This window comes from Doryrhamphus excisus, linkage group LG19, assembly GCF_037039965.1.
Source record: "Doryrhamphus excisus strain RoL-2023G ecotype Guam linkage group LG19, RoL_Dexc_Guam_v1.1, whole genome shotgun sequence".
NCBI lineage: Eukaryota > Metazoa > Chordata > Actinopteri > Syngnathiformes > Syngnathidae > Doryrhamphus > Doryrhamphus excisus.
Genome location: NC_136375.1, coordinates 9,706,481 through 9,727,490, shown reverse-complemented (window position 1 = coordinate 9,727,490; position 21,010 = coordinate 9,706,481). Strand labels below are relative to the sequence as shown.

General features: G+C 41.6%; 1 protein-coding gene and 1 long non-coding RNA gene across 4 annotated transcripts; one reads left to right on the top strand and one right to left on the bottom strand.

The window, feature by feature from the left end:
* Nucleotides 1–481: 481 nt before the first annotated feature.
* LOC131106877 (uncharacterized) lies at nt 482–13,973 on the top strand. The gene is made up of 4 exons (XR_013630425.1): nt 482–743; nt 5,639–5,731; nt 12,300–12,560; nt 13,420–13,973. It is a non-coding gene; the product is annotated as an uncharacterized LOC131106877 (long non-coding RNA).
* LOC131106875 (potassium channel subfamily K member 2-like) lies at nt 1,408–16,142 on the bottom strand. Of its 3 annotated transcripts, none has more exons than XM_058056355.2 (8): nt 16,030–16,142; nt 15,233–15,540; nt 13,449–13,779; nt 12,337–12,454; nt 8,831–8,991; nt 6,132–6,327; nt 5,628–5,770; nt 1,408–4,080 (listed from the first exon to the last, which is right to left on the bottom strand). In XM_058056355.2, the coding sequence occupies exons 2-8, from the start codon at nt 15,241–15,243 to the stop codon at nt 3,724–3,726; spliced, it is 1,317 nt and encodes a 438-aa protein (XP_057912338.1). In that variant the 5' UTR covers nt 15,244–15,540; nt 16,030–16,142; the 3' UTR covers nt 1,408–3,723. The 3 variants fall into 3 exon arrangements, with proteins under 3 accessions (XP_057912338.1, XP_057912340.1, XP_057912339.1); XM_058056357.2 differs by having other exon boundaries at nt 13,449–13,765; XM_058056356.2 differs by lacking the exon at nt 16,030–16,142 and having other exon boundaries at nt 15,233–15,566.
* Between the last annotated feature and the right edge of the window lie 4,868 nt (nt 16,143–21,010).

Here is a 21,010-nt window from a genome sequence, read left to right as displayed (position 1 = left end):
GGAACCAAGAAGTAGCCTGTGAGCTAACAGACTGTGACAGACAGTTCTTCGACTTTTTACACTTTTTATTAGCGGAATTGATTTTATCCTTTTGCTATTTGTGAGACAGTGAAACTGTTCTCTATTCAATTTCCCCCAAAAATGGTACATTCCTAATGGGCTGAGTCGTCGCCTGTGAACCAGGAAGTAGCCTGCTAGCCAACATTTGGACATCAGCACAAAAAAGGTGAATTTCATTTTCTTTTACCGCTATCTGAGTCACCATGGATCCTCAGGATTAAAAAAATGGCAGCACATAATGTTAGCAAAGTCAAAAACATATAAAAATTATTGAGGTAATTTCTATTTATAGGCTGATCAACACTGTAGCACAGACAAGTCACGTGGCAACACCCCCCCCCCCCCAAACGCACGTTCTCTCATGTGTGAGCTCAGCATTCTTCTCACCATCCACAGTAATGACACGGCTACTGCCTAAATTACACTATACACTCCAATATACTGTATTTCACAGCTTCAGTGGTCTGGCTACATTATATCAAATCTCAGCAAAAGTGTCCAGCTGCAAGTATTTCTGATTTTCTGTGTCATTTTCAAGGTGATGAGAGTCTTGTCTACTGTAAGAGGCAGCACAGGAGGAGGACAGCCGCCATGTCACCCTTTTCTATCTTTAGCCTCATTAACACAACCTGTCCATTTGCATTAAGGCGGAACCATGGCAGAACACACGTTGAAGATGCAATGTGAGTCATTTGTTTCTTTGTGTAAACAATACTGTACATGGCGGAAATGATAGAAGGGGCCTGTGGTGAGCTTACAGTATAAGATGTTGCAAATGTTATGTCATGTTGTGTGCAGCCACATTGTGTTCTTTAGTAATGTGTTTGTAGGGTCAGTGACTTTATTATTAGGTTATTTCTACCCTCACCTGAAGGCAGCAAAACAATCCAAGCCAAGTTTTGTGTTATGTTTGTATGAGAAAAGCTTGTAATTTAAAGTTATTTTATGAGGAAAAAATTGTAATGATACGAAACTACAGAGTAAGTTAACAGAAAGTCGCAATAATACATAATATTGAGTGGAAAAAATAAAATTTGTTAGGGGGAAAAAGTATTATAGTTTGAGAATGAACTATTATGTTGTATCTTTACAAGAAAAAAGTAAAAAAAAAACAAAAATACCACAAATTGGAGGGCTGTGATTGCTGAATCATGAATGCGCAGGGTTCTTCTTAAAATAAAGCTTAATATTACACAAATAAAACTGTAGTATTTAAAAAATTAAAAATATTAAATATCATAAGAATAATAGAAATTAAACATTTTCTGAATTTTGAAATATACTACAAAAAATGTTAAAGGTTAAAATGTGTAATTTCAACTATTAAAAACATCCTCCAGTGTTTTGCATTAAAAAAAATTTATTCTAAACTTGAAAATTGTAAATAATATTTGTAATATGAGCACAGGAAAACATGAAATAACATTGCACACTTGCATGCAACACAAATCATGTGGACCTCTAAACCAGTGATTCTCAACTAGTGGGTAGTGACCCAAAGGTGAATTTGCAGGCTTTTGCCTGGGGGGGCGGCGGGCTGACCTGATACCCGTGAATGCACCTCGTGTACACACAGTTGCCGATATCTGCTGTAGAATAGCGCCATAACATAATTACATAACGTAATTTGGGTTGGAGTTGTGATGGTGGGTCCCGCAGCCAAACCAGTTAAGAATCACTACTCTAAACTGTGCACTTGTGTTTTTTTTTTTTTAATATTACAAATTGCACTGTGTAATGCATTTGTGGTTTATGGCAATATATATATATATATTTGATATAGCAGTATGCTTACATTCAATATGCGTTTCATGAATGGAAAAACACATTCAACATGCCTGTAGTGGTATTTTGAAGAAAAACATTAGAAGACAAGAACAAGGTGCTCGTTTATCGATATACAGTATGTGCACACTGACACGTGACCATGTGACATATGATGTAATGCTCCCGAGACAGAATTGTTTTGATTGACAGCTTCCACTGTGTGGGGGGGGGGGGGTGGAATAAGAGGCCTTTAGGGCTCAATAGCAGTAAGGGTTGAATGTATTGTATTAATTGGTGTATATGTACTATTTGTGTGTATTTCAATGAAATACACTACTGTATAAAAGTATCTTGCTGCAATATAATAATAATACATTCAAATTGGACCACTTGTCTTGCAGAGAGAGTTAGCTAGTTTGGCTACTATAACAGTAGAAGGGAATTAGCAAAAATCTTGTGATTTGGCCTTCGGAAAAAATATTCTTTGGTGTCATTGCACTGCATCTTGAACACTGGTTGAAAATACTTCAATATAGGATGAATTTTTTGATCCATCCCCCCCCAAGAATATCCAACTCAAATGATAGATGCTCAGTCTATCGTGCATTGTGGTTCACCGTAGGCTTTTCAGTAAGGCACACCCGGGTGATCCCTCAGGGCTGAAAAGCTATTCGTCAGTCACCAAAGAAGCAAAAAAAAAAAAAAGTCAACATTCATCTTCATCTCGCGAGCTGCTCAAGCGGAACGCACAATGCATGTTGATGCAGGGAGTAAAAAGTAGTAAAGATATAAGCAACACATATACATTATAGTTTTTTTTTGTGTTGGTTTTGCACAGATGCATTGTCGTGTTGATAGCAGAGGATCCGCTGATATATCTGATGCAGATGTCAGGACCTCTGGTAAATCTGTACGAGATGAGCACAATTACATCTACTGCTTTCTAGATTTACCAATGCACTAATTTACTGGCCGTGTCTCACATCCGATACAATCTTTTTTTCCTCTTCTCTTGTCCAGAACAAACAGATCTGGCTCAGTCACTAACACAGTAAAGCAGTGTGTGTTCTCACCAGGATTTAGTAGGATTTGTTACAAAAAATGCACTTTAAGCAGCAGCAGCAGCAGCAGCAGCCATGTTTGTGTAGTGTTGTACCAGGTTGACTATGGTGTTTGTGTACTAAAATAAATGCTTGTTAATCACGTTGCAGCAAGACTGCTATGCTTCTATGTTTGTCATCATGTCGGCCATGCTTGTGGAGGGTTGCTGCATGTTGGTCGAGTCAGCCATATTTGCGGAGTGGACATGTTTGAGGAGTGCTGTATCATGTCAGCCATGCTTGCGTATTGTGTTGCCTGACTGAAAATGCTTGAGAAATTTTGCATCATTTCCGCCATATTTGTGGAGTAAAACCTGCCTTACATGGTTTTTCATAATTTCAACCATGTTTATGGAGGGTTGTTGCATGTCAGCCGTGTTTGTTGAGCTTTTAACTGCATGTCAGCCATATCCGAGGAGGGCTCTATCAGGCCAGCCATGTTTGTGGTCAGTTTTGCATCATATCTGCTATGATTTGTGGAGTGAAAAAAATGCTTCAGTAAATGTTTTGTATATGTTTTTCATAATTTAAGCCATGCTTGTGTGTCGGCTGTGTTTGTGGAGTAAAATAAATGTGTTGCAGCATACCTGCCATGTTTTCTCATCATAATTTAGCGTGTTTGTGAGGTTTTGGGCAGCAAGTCCACAGTCATTTTGAATCACTTCCTACTAAATTCTAATGAGAGCACGGTGACGACCACGTTGGCACAGACATGATGGATTTATGTTAAGACAATCTGAAGATTCATCTTGTAAATCTTAGATGTTTGTTGTCAGTCCCCTTACTGCCTTTTTTGTCATTTGGGGTTTTCACTGACTGCAATGTCCCGCCGGTCCGCAAAGTCCGGGCTGAGGCCGTTCAGGAAGAGACTGCCATTCCTGGTCAGCGCCCCCGGGACGGGGCTGAGGGAGAGTGTCAAGTTGGAGTACGCCTCCCTGTCTTCGCCAAAGTTGGCTGACAGTGTCCGCTTGCCCGGTGTCATTTCCTGGTTCATGGAGGCGTTGATGCCAAGCTCGGATGACAGTTTGCGTTTGATGGACGCGGCACGCTGGAACCTGTCATAGATGTCCACACTGAGTCGCCGTCGGGTCTCTTTGAACTCCGCTGACACGTTTGCCGTCCACTCTGCCGCGTGAGCCCGGAACTCGCCAACCTGCAGCGACAGATTTGAAGAAAATAGGATGAAATTTAATATTGATCAAATTAATATTTTATGTAAACATTAAATTAGATGAAAATTGCAACACTTTTTTTTTCACAGTTGGATAGTTTAGGTGCCCCTGACCAACCATAACTAAAAGACAATAAAACATAATATTGTTTACCACACCGACGCTCATTAAAAATAGCTATAAAACCAGACTGTATCCTTCAGATTTTATGTTTTCATCCTATTTGATATGATAAACCATGAAGCCCGGTATTGATCGTCACCTTGCACCAGGTCTCACTGGGCTGTTTGTTTATTTATGAAGCTGTGAAGAGTGTGCTTGGTTAAAGTGTCAGTGCATTTAAGTGAGAACGTATGTCTCGCTCTGTAGCACGCACACACACACACACCCACATATACACACACAAACACAAACTAGAGTGCATGCCGCCTCCTCCTCTTTCTCACTTTCACCGTCTGTCCGCCCATCTTGCAAAAGCTTTTAAGTCTCTTCGGCTCACTGTACTCTCTACCCTAACACTTTTTTCCTAATGGGTTATACAATAGAGTACAATAAGGCAAACATGTGTCTGGTTAATGCAGGAGGACGCCTGCGCGTACTCTACCCCATATCACATGCAAATAACCATGAAGCTGCTCGATGAATACATATCCTATAAGCGTGTACAGCATGTGAGACATAGGACTCATCGCTGACATTTTGTGTGTATAAAACAGGCCACACAAGAGTTTGGCTCACGTTCAAATGGTGCGTTTGTGGAACAGCTGAAGAGATCTCAACAGGCTTTGCTCTCTCCACATGAGACGGACGTGAGATATTACGGAATTGTTATGAGAGATGGGGCTAGTTTTACATGGATGAAGTTTTCACTTTATGAGAAAAAGCCGTAATACTACAAAAAGTCAAGTTTTGATTAGATGTTGCCTTCATTTTATGAGAACACTTCTGATATTTCTACAGTCGGCCCTGGTTTATTGGGGTTAACTGGTTCCAGACTCCAGTCAATTTCCAACCAGAAGGATTCAAAATCAATATATGGAATATTTTGGTCGTTATGACACATTGTTAGAGCCCTCTTGACAAGAAATAGCACCCCTATAGTCACCTTTACATATGTATTACTCAATATAGTAGATATAATCCGAGAAAATAACACATATTAGAAATAAATAACATAACAGACTCAAACGTTTCTTGCTTTTTCGGTTCTGGACGGCGGTGGCTATTGTCTCATCAATGTAATGTAATGGCAACGCAGTAGGCTAGTCAACATTAAATAAGCCTGTTTGTGTCACGGTACATGTGTTCCCGAGGGGGCCTTCGTCGGAGGTTCAAAGCTGAGTTTTAGCTTGTGTTATGATGATGATGATGATGTTATTATTGTCTGTTGTGAACACCTTGTAGCCAGCGTAGAATACTTCATTCATTCATTCACAAGGCTTCTTTTCTTCCGCCTTATGTTTGTATTTTAGTTCTTTTAGTTATTTCATTTAGCCATTTATATGCTTAAATCCTTTCCCCGCTTTACCTCCTCTTTAGTTTTCTTGGATATGACCCGAAACCAGTCTCCGATCATGCTGAGAACTGCAGCGAAATAGGCCAGGCCCACCAGGATCCAGAACCACACCACAGGTTTGTAGTACTTCAGGTATTCTGGACTCTCTGAACCACCTGCAGAATCACAGCAGCAAACTGAGTCAATGTATTGGTTTCTAGAACCAGAGCAGAAAGTACAGAGTAGATGGCAGTTTAAGTTGCATTGAAACACGTCTGATTATCCGTTAATAAAGATGTGGGCCGCCGAGTGACTCACAGACAGTGACGCAGTCATTTAATGTATGCCAAAGCAGCGCTGTGCTCAATGTGCAGTGACTAGGTCGCACGAAACCCTGATTTGTTTACTTAGAATTACCTGTGTTAGCACAGATGCTGTCCTCTAACCCATAATCATTAAGCCCTCTTAGGGGAAAGTCGTCAAAAATGATGTTACAAAATGGAAAGTTTGGGACTTATTAAGTTCAAAACAGTGGACCTTTTTCCCCGGCGACAAAGTCTCCAAAGCCGATGGTGGTGAGGGTGATGACCACAAAGTAGATGGACTCCAGTGTGCTCCAGCCCTCAATGTGCTTGAAGATGACAGCGGGCAGCGCCACAAAGATGAGACAGCCAAACAGGATGAAGAGCAGCGTGGAGATTACACGGATCTTTGTCTGGCTGACTTTCCATTTCTGGAGGAAACATAATAATAGAGGAGTCAGCGAGTGGAACGCTGACTCATGATGAGCGACGGATGACACAAACGAGACTTCATTTTCAAGCAAATTTGACAACACTGAAAACCTGCTTATCCAACCAGAGACAGCATGATGGACTGGAGGGGGGGTTCTGTCACGGCTGGAGAAACATATACAATATTTCACCAGTTTTGAATAAATCAGCTCCCACAAGACGTATCGGAGCTGCAGCTGAAGTATAGTATCTGGTAGGTGCTGTAAATATTACATGTACGCCATCATGGATTTATTGCAGTTAGTTCCTTTGCAGCACACCAGAGAAAACTGGCTTTCCACATGAGGTGACTGCTATCAGCAGGTTGCTGGAACATCTTGCCCCCCTTTTCCCCCCTGTCAGTTATGTAAGCCCCACAGCTACACTGAGTGCAGGCGCAGGACAGGAAGTAGTATACAGCTGTCATCCTTGCCTCAATATTAATAAGCTCTAGAGGCAATGGTAGATCTTATGTGGTTTCTGCAACACCTTGTTGTGCATCGTTTACGGCAACCCCCACGGGGGGTGGAGGGGTTGAGCCAAGGAACCGAGGAATCAACAACATGCGGTTAACTCTGGAAACCTTAGTCTCAACGCAGGTACTGTACTGTGTACCTTCTGAGTGTATCGTTTAAGTGCTCAGAAGAACCTGTTTGTATGCGTGCACACGTGCAAGCGGTGTGCAGAGGCCCTGACCGTAAGCTCCCACTGGCTCATTATGAAGATGTGAACCTGCTGCTCTCTTCATGTATAATCATTTACCATTTGGGAATTCTTACTGTACTTGACCTTCAACATAAAAGAGAGCCATGGAGCTCAATGCACTTTTTTTTGTTAACCTTACACTTTGAATCAAGTCTCTTGTTTACTGAATGATTTATGGCATGTATCTATTGAATTAATCATACGACTTAATTGTCCAGGGTTCGTACTACCACCTTGATGGATGACTGTCCTGCCCAGTGAACAGTGAACCAATCCCCAAAATACACAACAATGGTTGTATTATACACTTAACACTTGTGGCTGTATTTAAATACTGGGTTTAAAAAAACAAAATGGATATCAATTATGCAGAATACTGCAGTACAGGACAGACGCACGAGTTAGTTGTGTGCAATACTGCACAAAAAAGGCGAGAGTACGAAAACTGAGGCAAAATTTTAGCGTGTCCGATGTCCAAAGGTTTTGACGATTGATATCACGTATTATACGCGGTCAGGCAAAATGATATGACACATTTGTCGATTAAATAAAAGGCAAATAAAGTAAAACAAAAAAGTATTTTTAATTTAGAAAAGTAAATATAATGCCATTCTGTTTCATTATTCATTCATTCAGGGTGCTGGAGCCTATCCCAGCTGTCTTCGGGCGAGAGGCGGGGTACACCCTGGACTGGTCGCCAGCCAATCACAGGGCACATATAGACAAACAACCATTCACACTCACATTCATACCTATGGACAATTTGGAGTCGGCAATTAACCTAGCATGTTTTTGGAATGTGGGAGGAAACCGGAGAACATGCAAACTCCACACAGAGATGGCCGAGGGTGGAATTGAATCCGGGTCTCCAAGCTGTGAGGCCTGTACGTTAACCAACAACTGTTTCATTATGTTTTAAAAATTAAATCAGTTCTGGCGGTGCGAGGTCGGCCGGTTGATTTTGGTTTCAATGCAGATCCAGTATCTCTGAAGTTGGTAACCCATAACAAGATGGTGTTTGGAGCTGGTACGGGATCATGTCTACCAAGATTGAAGTGCAAACGGAATGCTCGTTGTGTTGGAGTTACAGATTAGTTTGTTTTGATAAACATTTCCACAAGCGCGATGCTCACCAGTCCAATTCATGGCAGCAACTGAAAAAAAAAACCCTAAAAACAATGGCATTATAAAGAAACAAAGCAAAATGGCATAAAAATGGCATTTGTACTTAAAAAATAAAACCTTTTTTGTTTCTTTACTTTATTTGCCTTTTATTTAAGCTACAAATGTGTCACATGATTTTGCCTGACCCTGTATATAATAAGGGATTTATCGTTATAGCTTAACCAAGTCCAAGTGAGATTTGTGGGCGCTACCAACCAACCAGCCAGATGGTGTTGCATGCATTTATATTCTTGAATTTATATTTAATGTCAGGAATGACTAATTGAACATGCTAAGTGTTGCATAATTTGATATTGATGCATCAGGCTTAGGATGCAAAACAGTCATACAGCTGTCATTTTCAAGTCAGAGGAAGCTGTCTTTTATTATGGTACCCAGCAGGCTGTTGACATGGCAACCCTTAAAAACGTGCATCGGCTGCTTCTGCACAGGCCGTGCACGAGTTGCACGAAGACAACTGTTGATCTGGTGCTTCTGCGGTTCTGAGAGATGTTGACAGTGACTCTTTGACATTGCGCCATCTGCCCTTTTTTTCCCCCCATGTCGTGAAATAACACACAAGTACAGCCTCACCACGATCATCCTCTCCACTTTGGCGATGCCCTTCCCAAAGATGGTGCCCAGTTGATCGCCGACGCCGGCCAGCAAGAAACCAAAGAGGGGAATCCCCATTAGGGCGTAGATGATGCAGAATATCCGCCCCCCTTCTGTGTGAGGGGAGGTGTTCCCAAATCCTAGCAGAGATGAAATGTAGACAACATTAATTAATTCGACTCGACAGGAAGGCGGTATTTAATTAAAAAATGTCAGCTGTGTAAACAAGGATGGCTCTCCAGTCAAAACACAATGAGATCATTTAAAAGTGACTCATTGTATTTAACTACACATGGGTAACAATTATTATTGTTTTAGTCTGACTAATGACGTGTGTACTGGGTTGTAATGGAGTCATCAGTCTCTAAAATACCTTCAGGGTGTCTTATAATGACTTTGGGGAGTAAAGTGCCGATTGCGTAGTCATCCCTACAACCCGCCTGGTATAGCCAGCCCGACTTGAATCAAAGTCCACAGAATAAAAGATGAGAGCGCTAGCCATCAAGCTAAAATCCTGTGTTGTCAAGGGTGTTCCGGTTACTCGCAGAGTCATCCCTACAACCCGCCTGGTATAGCCAGCCTTTCTTGAATCAAGGTCCACAGAATAAGAGATGAGAGCGCTAGCCATCAAGCTAAAATCCTGTGTTGTCAAGGGTGTTCCGGTTACTCGCAGAGTCATCCCTACAACCCGCCTGGTATAGCCAGCCTTTCTTGAATCAAGGTCCACAGAATAAGAGATGAGAGCGCTAGCCATCAAGCTAAAATCCTGTGTTGTCAAGGGTGTTACGGTTACTCGCAGAGTCATCCCAACAACCCGCCTGGTATGGCCAGCCTTACTTGAATCAAGGTCCACAGAATAAGAGATGAGAGCGCTAGCCATCAAGCTAAAATCCTGTGATGTCAAGGGTGTTCCGGTTACTCGCAGAGTCATCCCTACAACCCGCCTGGTATGGCCAGCCTTTCTTGAATCAAGGTCCACAGAATAAGAGATGAGAGCGCTAGCCATCAAGCTAAAATCCTGTGTTGTCAAGGGTGTGACAGTTACTTGCAGAGTCCTCCCTACAACCCGCCTGGTGCGGCCAGCCCGACTTGAATCAAAGTCCACAGAATAAGAGATGAGAGCGCTAGCCATCAAGCTAAAATCCTGTGATGTCAAGGGTGTGCCGGTTACTTGCAGAGTCATCCCTACAACCCGCCTGGTGCAGCCAGCCCGACTTGAATCAAGGTCCACAGAATAAGAGATGAGCGTGCTTGCCATCAAGCTAAAATCCTGTGATGTCAAGGGTGTTCCGGTTACTCGCAGAGTCATCCCTACAACCCGCCTGGTATGGCCAGCCTTACTTGAATCAAGGTCCACAGAATAAGAGATGAGAGCGCTAGCCATCAAGCTAAAATCCTGTGTTGTCAAGGGTGTGCCGGTTACTTGCAGACTCATCCCTACTACCCGCCTGGTGCAGCCAGCCCGACTTGAATCAAGGTCCACAGAATAAGAAATAAGAGCGCTAGCCATCTTGTTAAAGTCCTGTGTTGTCAAGGGTGTGACGGTTACTTGCAGAGTCATCCTTGCAACCCGCCTGGTGCAGCCAGCCCGACTTGAATCAAGGTCCACAGAATAAGAGATGAGAGCGCTAGCCATCAAGCTAAAATCCTGTGATGTCAAGGGTGTGCCGGTTACTTGCAGAGTCATCCCTACAACCCGCCTGGTGCAGCCAGCCCAACTTGAATCAAGGTCCACAGAATAAGAGATGAGCGTGCTTGCCATCAAGCTAAAATCGTGTGTTGTCAAGGGTGTTCCGGTTACTCGCAGAGTCATCCCTACAACCCGCCTGGTATGGCCAGCCTTACTTGAATCAAGGTCCACAGAATAAGAGATGAGAGCGCTAGCCATCAAGCTAAAATCCTGTGTTGTCAAGGGTGTGCCGGTTACTTGCAGACTCATCCCTACTACCCGCCTGGTGCAGCCAGCCCGACTTGAATCAAGGTCCACAGAATAAGAAATAAGAGCGCTAGCCATCTTGTTAAAGTCCTGTGTTGTCAAGGGTGTGACGGTTACTTGCAGAGTCATCCTTGCAACCCGCCTGGTGCAGCCAGCCCGACTTGAATCAAGGTCCACAGAATAAGAGATGAGAGCGCTAGCCATCAAGCTAAAATCCTGTGATGTCAAGGGTGTGCCGGTTACTTGCAGAGTCATCCCTACAACCCGCCTGGTGCAGCCAGCCCAACTTGAATCAAGGTCCACAGAATAAGAGATGAGCGTGCTTGCCATCAAGCTAAAATCGTGTGTTGTCAAGGGTGTTCCGGTTACTCGCAGAGTCATCCCTACAACCCGCCTGGTATAGCCAGCCTTACTTGAATCAAGGTCCACAGAATAAGAGATGAGAGTGCTAGCCATCAAGCTAAAATCCTGTGTTGTCAAGGGTGTGACAGTTACTTGCAGAGTCATCCCTACAACCCGCCTGGTGCAGCCAGGCCGACTTGAATCAAGGTCCACAGAATAAGAGATGAGAGCGCTAGCCATCAAGCTAAAATCCTGTGTTGTCAAGGGTGTGCCGGTTACTTGCAGACTCATCCCTACTACCCGCCTGGTGCAGCCAGCCCGACTTGAATCAAGGTCCACAGAATAAGAAATAAGAGCGCTAGCCATCTTGTTAAAGTCCTGTGTTGTCAAGGGTGTGACGGTTACTTGCAGAGTCCTCCTTGCAACCCGCCTGGTGCAGCCAGCCCGACTTGAATCAAGGTCCACAGAATAAGAGATGAGAGCGCAAGCCATCTAGCTAAAAGCCAGGGCTTTTCAACTCGATTCCCTGCTGGAATTCGTCACACTTACCCCCCAAACCTCACTCTCATCCGGGTCAAGGCACCATTGTAACCCACCTGGTCCAGCCAACCCGAAGCACTAGCCATCGAGTTAAAGGGCATACATCGAGTTCAAAAGGCAAAGCTTTTCAACTGCTGACATCCGTGACACTATACCCCCCCTCCCCCCAAACATCACTCTCATCCGGCTCAGTGCATCAATGTAACCCACTCCGCCCTGCTCGAACCAAGGGCCACAGAAAGAGTTGAAAGCGCTAGCCATCAAGCTAACAGCCTCGGCTGTCAACTGAAAGTCCAGAGCGGTGAGGTTTACTCACACAGCCATCAATTCATTGTGTTTCATGAGTTTATATCAGTTCTAACAGGTGGAGGTAGAAGAAATGAAGGGAGGTTAAAGTTCACCAGTAATTGCAGAGGAGAAATGATGATGTCATCATTGAGTGGCAATGAGCCATTGTGAATAAAGGGGCATTATGTAGGATTACAAAGAAAGCAAGGATGTTATTTCCTGCTGCAGAAAGCCAATTTGATTGCCATCATGATCAATACAATTGCACCGTGACCGCTTGCTTATAATTGACTGCATTTTTGAAGCACTCTTTAAAACATCTTCATTCTCTTCCCCCTCCAGAGGCTGAACAAGGAGAGGAAGGATGAACTGGGCTTACCAATGGTGGTGATGACAGTTCCCGCAAAGAAAAAGGATGAGCTTAGGTCCCACAGGCTCGTCTGGTTGAAGGAATTTCCCGACGGGTTCACACCTGCTCGAACCGCAGAAACCACTTGCTGGAGCGAGGGAATTAAGAACAAAATAGAGAGGAACAACAATAGATTGACGACCGTTATTAGTGCATGTGCAGAAGATTGGCAGTGTGCATCAATTCTCACAAGGGTGAGTTGACAGCTGATGCAAACATCCAAGCACAGCTAATTACAAGCATGTCAAGTGTATTATGTAACTTTCCTGCTTTTCTTCATATAATAAGGAGAAGATGATCGAAACCCATACAGTACAGGGATTCCTTATGTATATAGACTATATGCTATTCCAGTTGTAATGACTAAATACACCAAGGAACGTCTGTGTCAATACAGGTCGCGCCCCGCCTTAACGTAGCCCCTGTAAAAAGCGAGGATCAACTGTACGGCTAACTCTAGCCGGACTATCCTGATACACAAAATCAATAGTGAGACTGAATACAAAGTGATAGCTCCAGGGAGGCGGCACACACAAATCCACGTTCTCTCTCTTTATAATGAAGAGAAGACATTCCTCTGTGTGCATGAAAGCTTTTTTTTTCTTTTTCAAACGAGAGAGAAATAAATATACAACCAATTATGGCGCCTCGGGTTCACATTGATGCAACTAAATGAGAGCTCTGAAAAGGCAACTTATCATTATTGAATATATTCATTCATTCTTTCATTTTCTACTGCTTATCCTCACGAGGGTCGCGGTGGGTGCTGGAGCCTATCCCAGCTGTCTTTGGGCGAGAGGCGGGGTTATTGAATATTTTAAAATGGAAAAATTGGATTTGAGACTACAATTCAATCCATCATTAACGACTTGAATTTACACTTTTTAAACTATACATTTTAATACCGTCTATTAAAATTCATATTTTATACATGCATTTTAATGCGTCAAATCATGGGAAGACTTCAAATGTAATCGTCATAAGTGTGGGCTATCTTATTTAATTATGGTTACCATACTGAAACTATGACTGTTTGTTGTGGTTTTTATGTAGAAATAGCGCCTTCAAATGTCCCACCCTACCTTGACCAGATCCTCCAGCTCTGAGGAGTTGACACAGGCGTGCACGGCCAAGAACTCCAGCTTCTCCGCAAGGATGGCCAGTTTCTGGGAGCTCTCGTGCGGCTGCTCCAGTTCCCGGAACACCGTGGCGCCGATGATGAGATACAGCACAACCAGGAAGAAGATGGCCGACACGGTTTTCCACCTCATGACGGTGGTGCGGGTGTCACACTCGTCGTCGTCCGGGCACGTCAGCACCACCGGCTTGGCCGAGAACGACAAGCGGGGCTTGGAGTTCTGGGCGGCGGACTTAGGGTCAAGGAGGTCAGGTGCGGCCACTGGGGGGACGGAACTGATTAATAATGTGGATCAATTTATCATCCATTAATGGACACTCTGCCACACCAGATGGTGCTTTTTCTTCTATATTTCATACAGAGCAGTGATTTTTTTTCTCGTAAATTTCCAACTTCATTCTTGTAATATTACCACTTTTTCTCTTAAATTTATGACTATTTCTGTAACATTAACAGTGTTTTGTCATAAATTTCCGACTTTATATTCTAGTACATTTCCGACTTTATTCTCATAATATTATGAGTTATTTGTCGTAAATTCACAACTTTATTCTCCTAATATTAAGATTTTTTTCTTGCAAATTTCCAACTTTATTTCTGTAATTTTTGTTGTACATGTAAACAACTTTCATTCATGTAATATTATGACTTTATTATAAATTTACGACTTTCTCATAATATTATGAGTTATTTGTTGTAAATTTGCCACTTTATTGTCGTAATATTAACATCTTTTCCTCAAAAATTTCCAACTTTATTTATGTAATTTTTGTCATACATGTACAACTTTGTTCATGCAATATTATGACTTTATTGTAAATTTACGACTTTACTTGTAATATTACAATTTTTTCTCATAAATTTACAACTTTATTTCTATATTTCTAGATATACTTTATTTTTTTATCGATATAGCCCTAATACTCTGTCAGACCTAGCAACAATTGACCTGACAAAAAAAAGTCAAATTATTAAGTTTTAGAATACTCCTGGATCATTTTTGTCATCTGTAGCATTTAATAAATAGATTTATTTCAAATATATGCATAAGATATATATATATATATATATATATATCTTCAGATTTCAAAAAACATACTGGGGTTTGTCAATTTTCCTTATACCGGAAGGTCTAGATACACCCAAATGCACTTCCAGCTTGTAATACTACATGTAATGTTGCATAACCCTTTTAATATTTAATATGACTGTGGCTTATTAATATGACAGCCACAATGGAGCAGGTTACACATGCTTTTACTGCAAATATAACCTATACTGCACACTGCTGTGCACTAGAGCTTGTTGCTATTAGGTGGCAAGAGTACGAAGGAGACTGAATGGAAGCTCATTAAATGTTAAAATATTGATAAAATAAACCAAGCCTTAGCTTGAAACTGTGGTTGTAATTGCATAACCCTAAGAGCTCATACTAAAATATGCAAATCAAATAAAACATGAAATAAAAATCATAAAGAACCTATTTTTTAAATGTTATATAAATGGAATAAAAACCATAAAATGAAATTAAACTTCTCATAAGCACATAATATTAAGGAGTTGCCTCATGCATATGTATGTAAACATAGAAATGCAAGATGCCACCAAAAAAAAGTTATAACAATTAAAATGGGTAATTCTAGTACATCTCCATTGAGCATCCTTCCCTCATGGTGCAAACATGTGAAATGATTGCAGCTTGGTGGCAAATAATTTTCTGGCACTTACTTCTCTACCATCTCCTCTCTCTTGTGCTCCCGCCTCGACAGATCTTATCCAAGAAAGTGTCTCCCTTCCTTCGTTACAGGAGTTGGTGACGATGCTTGCCTCCTCGGAGGGACGTGGGCGCGCTCCACATGGCTCCAGCGTGCAGCCTCCAGCATTGGGGAGAAAAATCCACCCAGGACATGCTGTTCCAAACCTGCTAGACACGCCGAGGTGGTGCGTAAAGGAAGCGAATGTTACCCGTGAAATCTCTGCAGGTGTTGCGGTGAAGCATGGTGGATCTAGTGGTGGGTGGGTACTTGCAAACCCGTCTGAATGTGCGAATTGGAGAGAGTGGGAGAGAGAGAGAGAGAGAGAGAGGGCGACTGAGAGAGACCGGAGCAACTTCGCACTGCTTAAGATACTGCGAGGTAAAAGCAGTGAGCTCCGATTCAATAATTGTCTCAAAATGTTTGTCAGTTTTCACACTTCAGTCTTCACTACAGTCCGAAAAACATTGAACGCACCAGCTTTGGCATAGCTTATGAATAGCATAGCTGCTATGCTATCAAACCGTAATGGAGAACGGATGACGGTCACTTGTGTTTATTTACTTTTATTCGTTGTATATATATATATATATATATATATATATATATATATATATATATATATATATATATATATATATATATATATATATATATACATATAGCAAATAAATATATAGTAAATGGAGCGCTAAAGCAAAATTGAGACTGGCATGCAGGTACATCAACAGGTAAGCTAACCTTAGCATAAAAAAGTTAGCAATTACAAACCTCTCAACCTCTCGTAGTCGTCACTACCACACCATATGGTATTGCCCACGAATATTGTTTTGGAAAATAGACAATATTTAATAGTTAATAGTGTCATGTTGGGTCGAGTAGGTAGTATAGGAAAAAGGGTCAGTTGGCAGTGGCAGCCAATATAAGATGCATCAACGCCACCTACAGGACTGGAGTTGAACAGCATCACCCAGCATGTTTCACACTTGTGTGGACAAGAAAATACACTTGGGTGCGATTTGTCGAGTGTTCACGCTGATTTTTGGTCATAGGACAACTGAAAACTATGCAATAAAAGTATTAGGACGTTATTGGGATGCTTTAATTCTAATTTTAAAGAGCACCATTGTCACACACAAGAGGTAGAGGCACATTTCCTCTTAGATATTTGCAATTTATGCGTTCTTTTTGCTATCACTGGTCCATGTATGTGCAGTACATGCAGTCTGTGGTATATTGAATTAAACAAATGGATAAGTGGAGCGAATTAAAGAGCACATTTTGGTAACCATGAGTGTCAGATGTTGACCACGGATTGGGATTTTTGTCTAATTTTAGTTGTGAGATCGGCTGTGACTTCTGACTTTATTGATCATATTTGCCCAAAGAACAACTGATGCTAATTGAATTGTCTGACACGGGCGCCACTTTGAATTGGTTCTTTGGCACCAACATATTACTACTGTTTCTGCTTTTTGTGGGTAAGACTTGCAATAATATAAAGTCAAATATCCTTTAGTTCTACTGGATGTTAATCCTCAGGGGGTCTGATGCAGTTTGTTTGCGGTATTTCTTTTAATCCCAAGTGCTTTCTTTCCCCGTAATATACTTTCTTTATGGCTGTTATTGTTTATATTTGTGTGTAGTTTTGTCAGTGACTCTTGAGAGTGATTTGTTGTTGTTACACAGACACTCTCTGGCAGCAGCATCTATTAAAACTGATATTACAAAGATAAAAAAACAACTAGTAGCAACTGGCTGGTCTGCCTCAGAGAGACAACTAATAAATCATGCAAGCATAAATAGCAGCGAGAAAACCAATAACTTTAAAAGACATTAAAGTAACATGACTCATCCACTCAGTAATGTAGTGTAATATTCAAACAGCCTTAGATAGTAATTAAATAGACTTCATTATACATTGTTTTACAATCATAGCTGCTTCATGTGTTCCCACAGGAGCTCCGTGTGGGGGGGGGGCTTTCATTCAAAGACCAGCTGCTCTGCTCATTTTATTACCAGTCACCTCCTGTGGTCATCTTGTCGGAAAAGGCTGAACATAACCTGGTAAGGAAGGTGGAAGGTATGAAAATAACTATTTCAAACACGTACAGTCATGTGATGCTTATTTTTAGCAGAATATTCCCAATGAGACAAATTCAACAGAACCGTGAGTAAGTGGCTTTTGACTTTTGGATTGATTTTGTGTGCCTGCCTTGCTCGGCTTCCCACTGAGAAGTCGGTGTCACTTTCACTATCACAAGAACACCTCTGTATCGGGGGGGTTAATGAGGAAAAATGAAGGTGCTTGAGGGGTTTACAAGGGTATGGCTGACAGAGAGGACAAACGTTATTGCTGAGTTATGAGGCCATCTACATGAAGTATGTATGCACAGCAGGGTAGATAATGTAATGATGCTCTCACACGGGGGCCTCAGCAGCATGTCATACATGATCTTGACACGTGTGTAGGTTTATTCATTGTGCTGTTTTCAGATGCCCATCCCCCGCTTCGTTTTGTCACACTGTTGCTTTTGTATTTACTGAAGAGTGCCAAACAGCGCTGAGAGACAATCACGGAACAATCAATACGTATACCTGAGAGCTTGACTGGGGAAATCCATGGAAGTGAATTGGACTTGTCGTGTTTAACTCCCGCCATGTTATTCCCTGCAGACACAATCACCGCAACCAGCGCAGATCTTTATTTCCAGGAGAATTGCTTTGGTTTGGTTTTCTTGACATGAGAGGCCAACAGTCCTAATTGAACTCTTTTATAGATACTATATGCACCTCCTACAAATGTCTGCATTTGATGATCAATGCATTTCCAATTTGGGGGGTAGCGGTACACATAATCATAGTTCGCTATAGGTACCTCGGTTTGAAGGTCACCGTTACTTCCAATGACAAATGGTGTAAAACCGACGTGTTAAACTCATTTTTGTTGCAGCTGTGGCTCCCCTTAGAATGCCACTTGTAACTGTCAATATGTACAAGGATAAAACCTCATGATATTATTCAAGTTTTTATTTTCAACAACAAAAAATGCATGAAATATATTGATGATCAGATAATATTAACTCATTCGCTACCACAGATGTATTTAAGTTGTGTTTTAGGTTGTTTTTTTGCACTGCAGGCAAAAAGAGATGATGATGTAATTCCACAATAGAAGAGAACACGTTTAGTGCATTTTTAAGCCGGAAAAAAAAGGTGGCAGCAACCAGAACTCAGCAACCAGGAAGTGAGAAGGCATGGATTCTTGTAGTCTTTTACCCCGTAAACCTCAGGCTCACACTTAATCCGTTGCGTCTCCAGTCCTGATCTAGTTCAGCTTGCCACAAAGTACCACTCACACTGACCCCGGTAGATACGAGGAGGCAAGCTCCGCTCTGCAAGAGCGCCGCCTACAGTTGTGGAGTGTAACTTCATGGCAAAATCCTCTCTGATGTAGCAAGATTAGAAAGAGTGTGTCTTTCGTACATTGTTATAAATAATCACTAAGCGTGATTTTATGCCTATTGCATAAGATGCTTTCTGCACAAGGATGCTGTTATGTCAAGTGTTGCGATTATTTAAAAAAAAAAAAACTATAGAAGTCTCTTCTCGTCACCCTCTGGCTTTGTGTTTTATTCTCTCTCTTTATTCTTTTGAGACCCTCCAAGCAAAACTTCCCAGCAGCTCATTAAGTGCTGGATCAAGGTAGCGTGTTGATCATTAGATGTAGATCACTGAAGCCCGTCATTGTCCTCCATCCTAAATGAATGCATCTTGGGGTATGAAAGCATATCCTTCATGTAGGGAATAATGCTAGAAAGGTGCTTCAAGGTGCTTGAAATTCCAGACTGTTCCACCTGAGCACTGAGCAGACATTTCTATTGCTGCCCTTTCAAGCACCACTTCAAACACCCATTGTGATACACATCACTGAGGCGACTGGCATGGGGGCTTTTAGATCTCAGGGCGCCCTGCACCGTCCATGCTCCGTCATAGCTACAGTGTTTGGCTACTAGCTATTTGGCATTGTTTTCATTAACATTTGTGTGTTGGTAAAAATGACACAAAAGGCTTGCAGTACAAAAGTAGTGACATTTTTCTTGGTTTAGGTCACTAGTAAAGAAAACGTCAGAAGTGCAGTATAGTTTCCAAGATATAGTATTGGGTCAGAATAGGAAATGTATGCAAAAGAAGACAAAAACGGTAGTTTATCAAAACAATGTGTCTACAAGCCTGTTTGGCCATTCTAATACATTCATTTTAATATGCATGCATGTAGAGAAATTTCATGAACGATAGCAGAAATTGACTTTTTTAGATAATTATAAGCAGCTGGTGGCAAACCTCCTGAAGTCCTACAAAGCCCTTGGCTGCAATATGTCACTGAAAATACACATTTTGCTGATTGCTGATTCGAAATGCATTGATTATTCCTCCCTTGCTCTGTCTTAGCTTTTTAAATGATTGCTGATTCGTGGTTGATGTTTTATTAGGTGTATTATTGTATTATAGATGTATTATAGATGTATTGATGTATTATTAGTCCAGAAATACTGAAAGACAAAGACTATTATTGAGACATGACATTAGATTATCATCACACTGCATGGAGCCGGCCATGGTATGTGTAACAAAAGTTCTCCTCCCATTCAGTGTGGAAGTGGTATGTCTTGACTACCGATATTACTTCCTAAAGAGTAGGAAGGGAGACAAACACCAAAGAAGAAGTCGTGCTGATGTATGTGAAAGGGGCGGTATTCAGCGTATTTACTCGGTTCGAATGTCTTTTTGGGAGTCTGGATGTTCTTCCGTTTATTTTAGGTTAATTGGAGACTCCAAATTGTTGGTAGGTGTGAAGGGTTGTTTGCTCTCGCCCAAAATCAACTGGGATAGGCTCCAGCATACCCCTGCAACCCAAGTAAAGATAAGCATCATAGAAAATGGATTGATGGACAGTAAAAATGAGAGAAAATGTGAATGTTTTCTTTCCAAGCCGATTTCAGTGTGCTACCCTAAACGCCCTAATACAACCTCATTGGCTCAGTGTTCAATGGAGTAACATTCTAGCCTGTCTGGACATCTAATTTCCAGCAATGTTCCACATAAAGTTAATAACGATCGTTAAATAAGGCAAAAATAAGAGATAAAATGACCAATTATTCAGTCTGGTGTGACATTCATCTATGTCTGCGGTGGAGCTTTTGGTCCATTATTTATGATGAGAACAAATGGATAGTAAGACAGACTGTGAGTCAGAGAAATTGTGTCGCATCAGCATTCATTTAAAAGACAACCTTGGGTGCAAATATGTAAAGATTCCTCCTAAGATGAAAGAAAGCGCCCATTCCTACATTTGCATCTACGTGTACACACTCTTCATAAGACACATAATTATGAGCACTAATAGCAGCTATTTAGCAGAGACACATTTCAGTATTTACTGTCAACATGTGATGCTCCTCGTGTGCACTTTTCAAAAGCAATTTCCTCCCGGCTGACTCACTCTCGCGTATCGATGTGACTGAAAAGACGACCCCCGCTCTTTTAGGAGTCATGCTGAGTACACAAAATGATACAAAAGCCGCTGTTGCATTTTGGAGCCTTTTGTGTGAAAGGCAGCAAGAGCGGGCATTGTTACGAAATATTGACAGATGGGGACGTCACTTTACTGTGAGGTAAAGTTGTCTAGACGTGCACATGCACATGTTTTTCTCAATAAATGATTGCTGTTTAGCAGTGGAATATGGCCTAT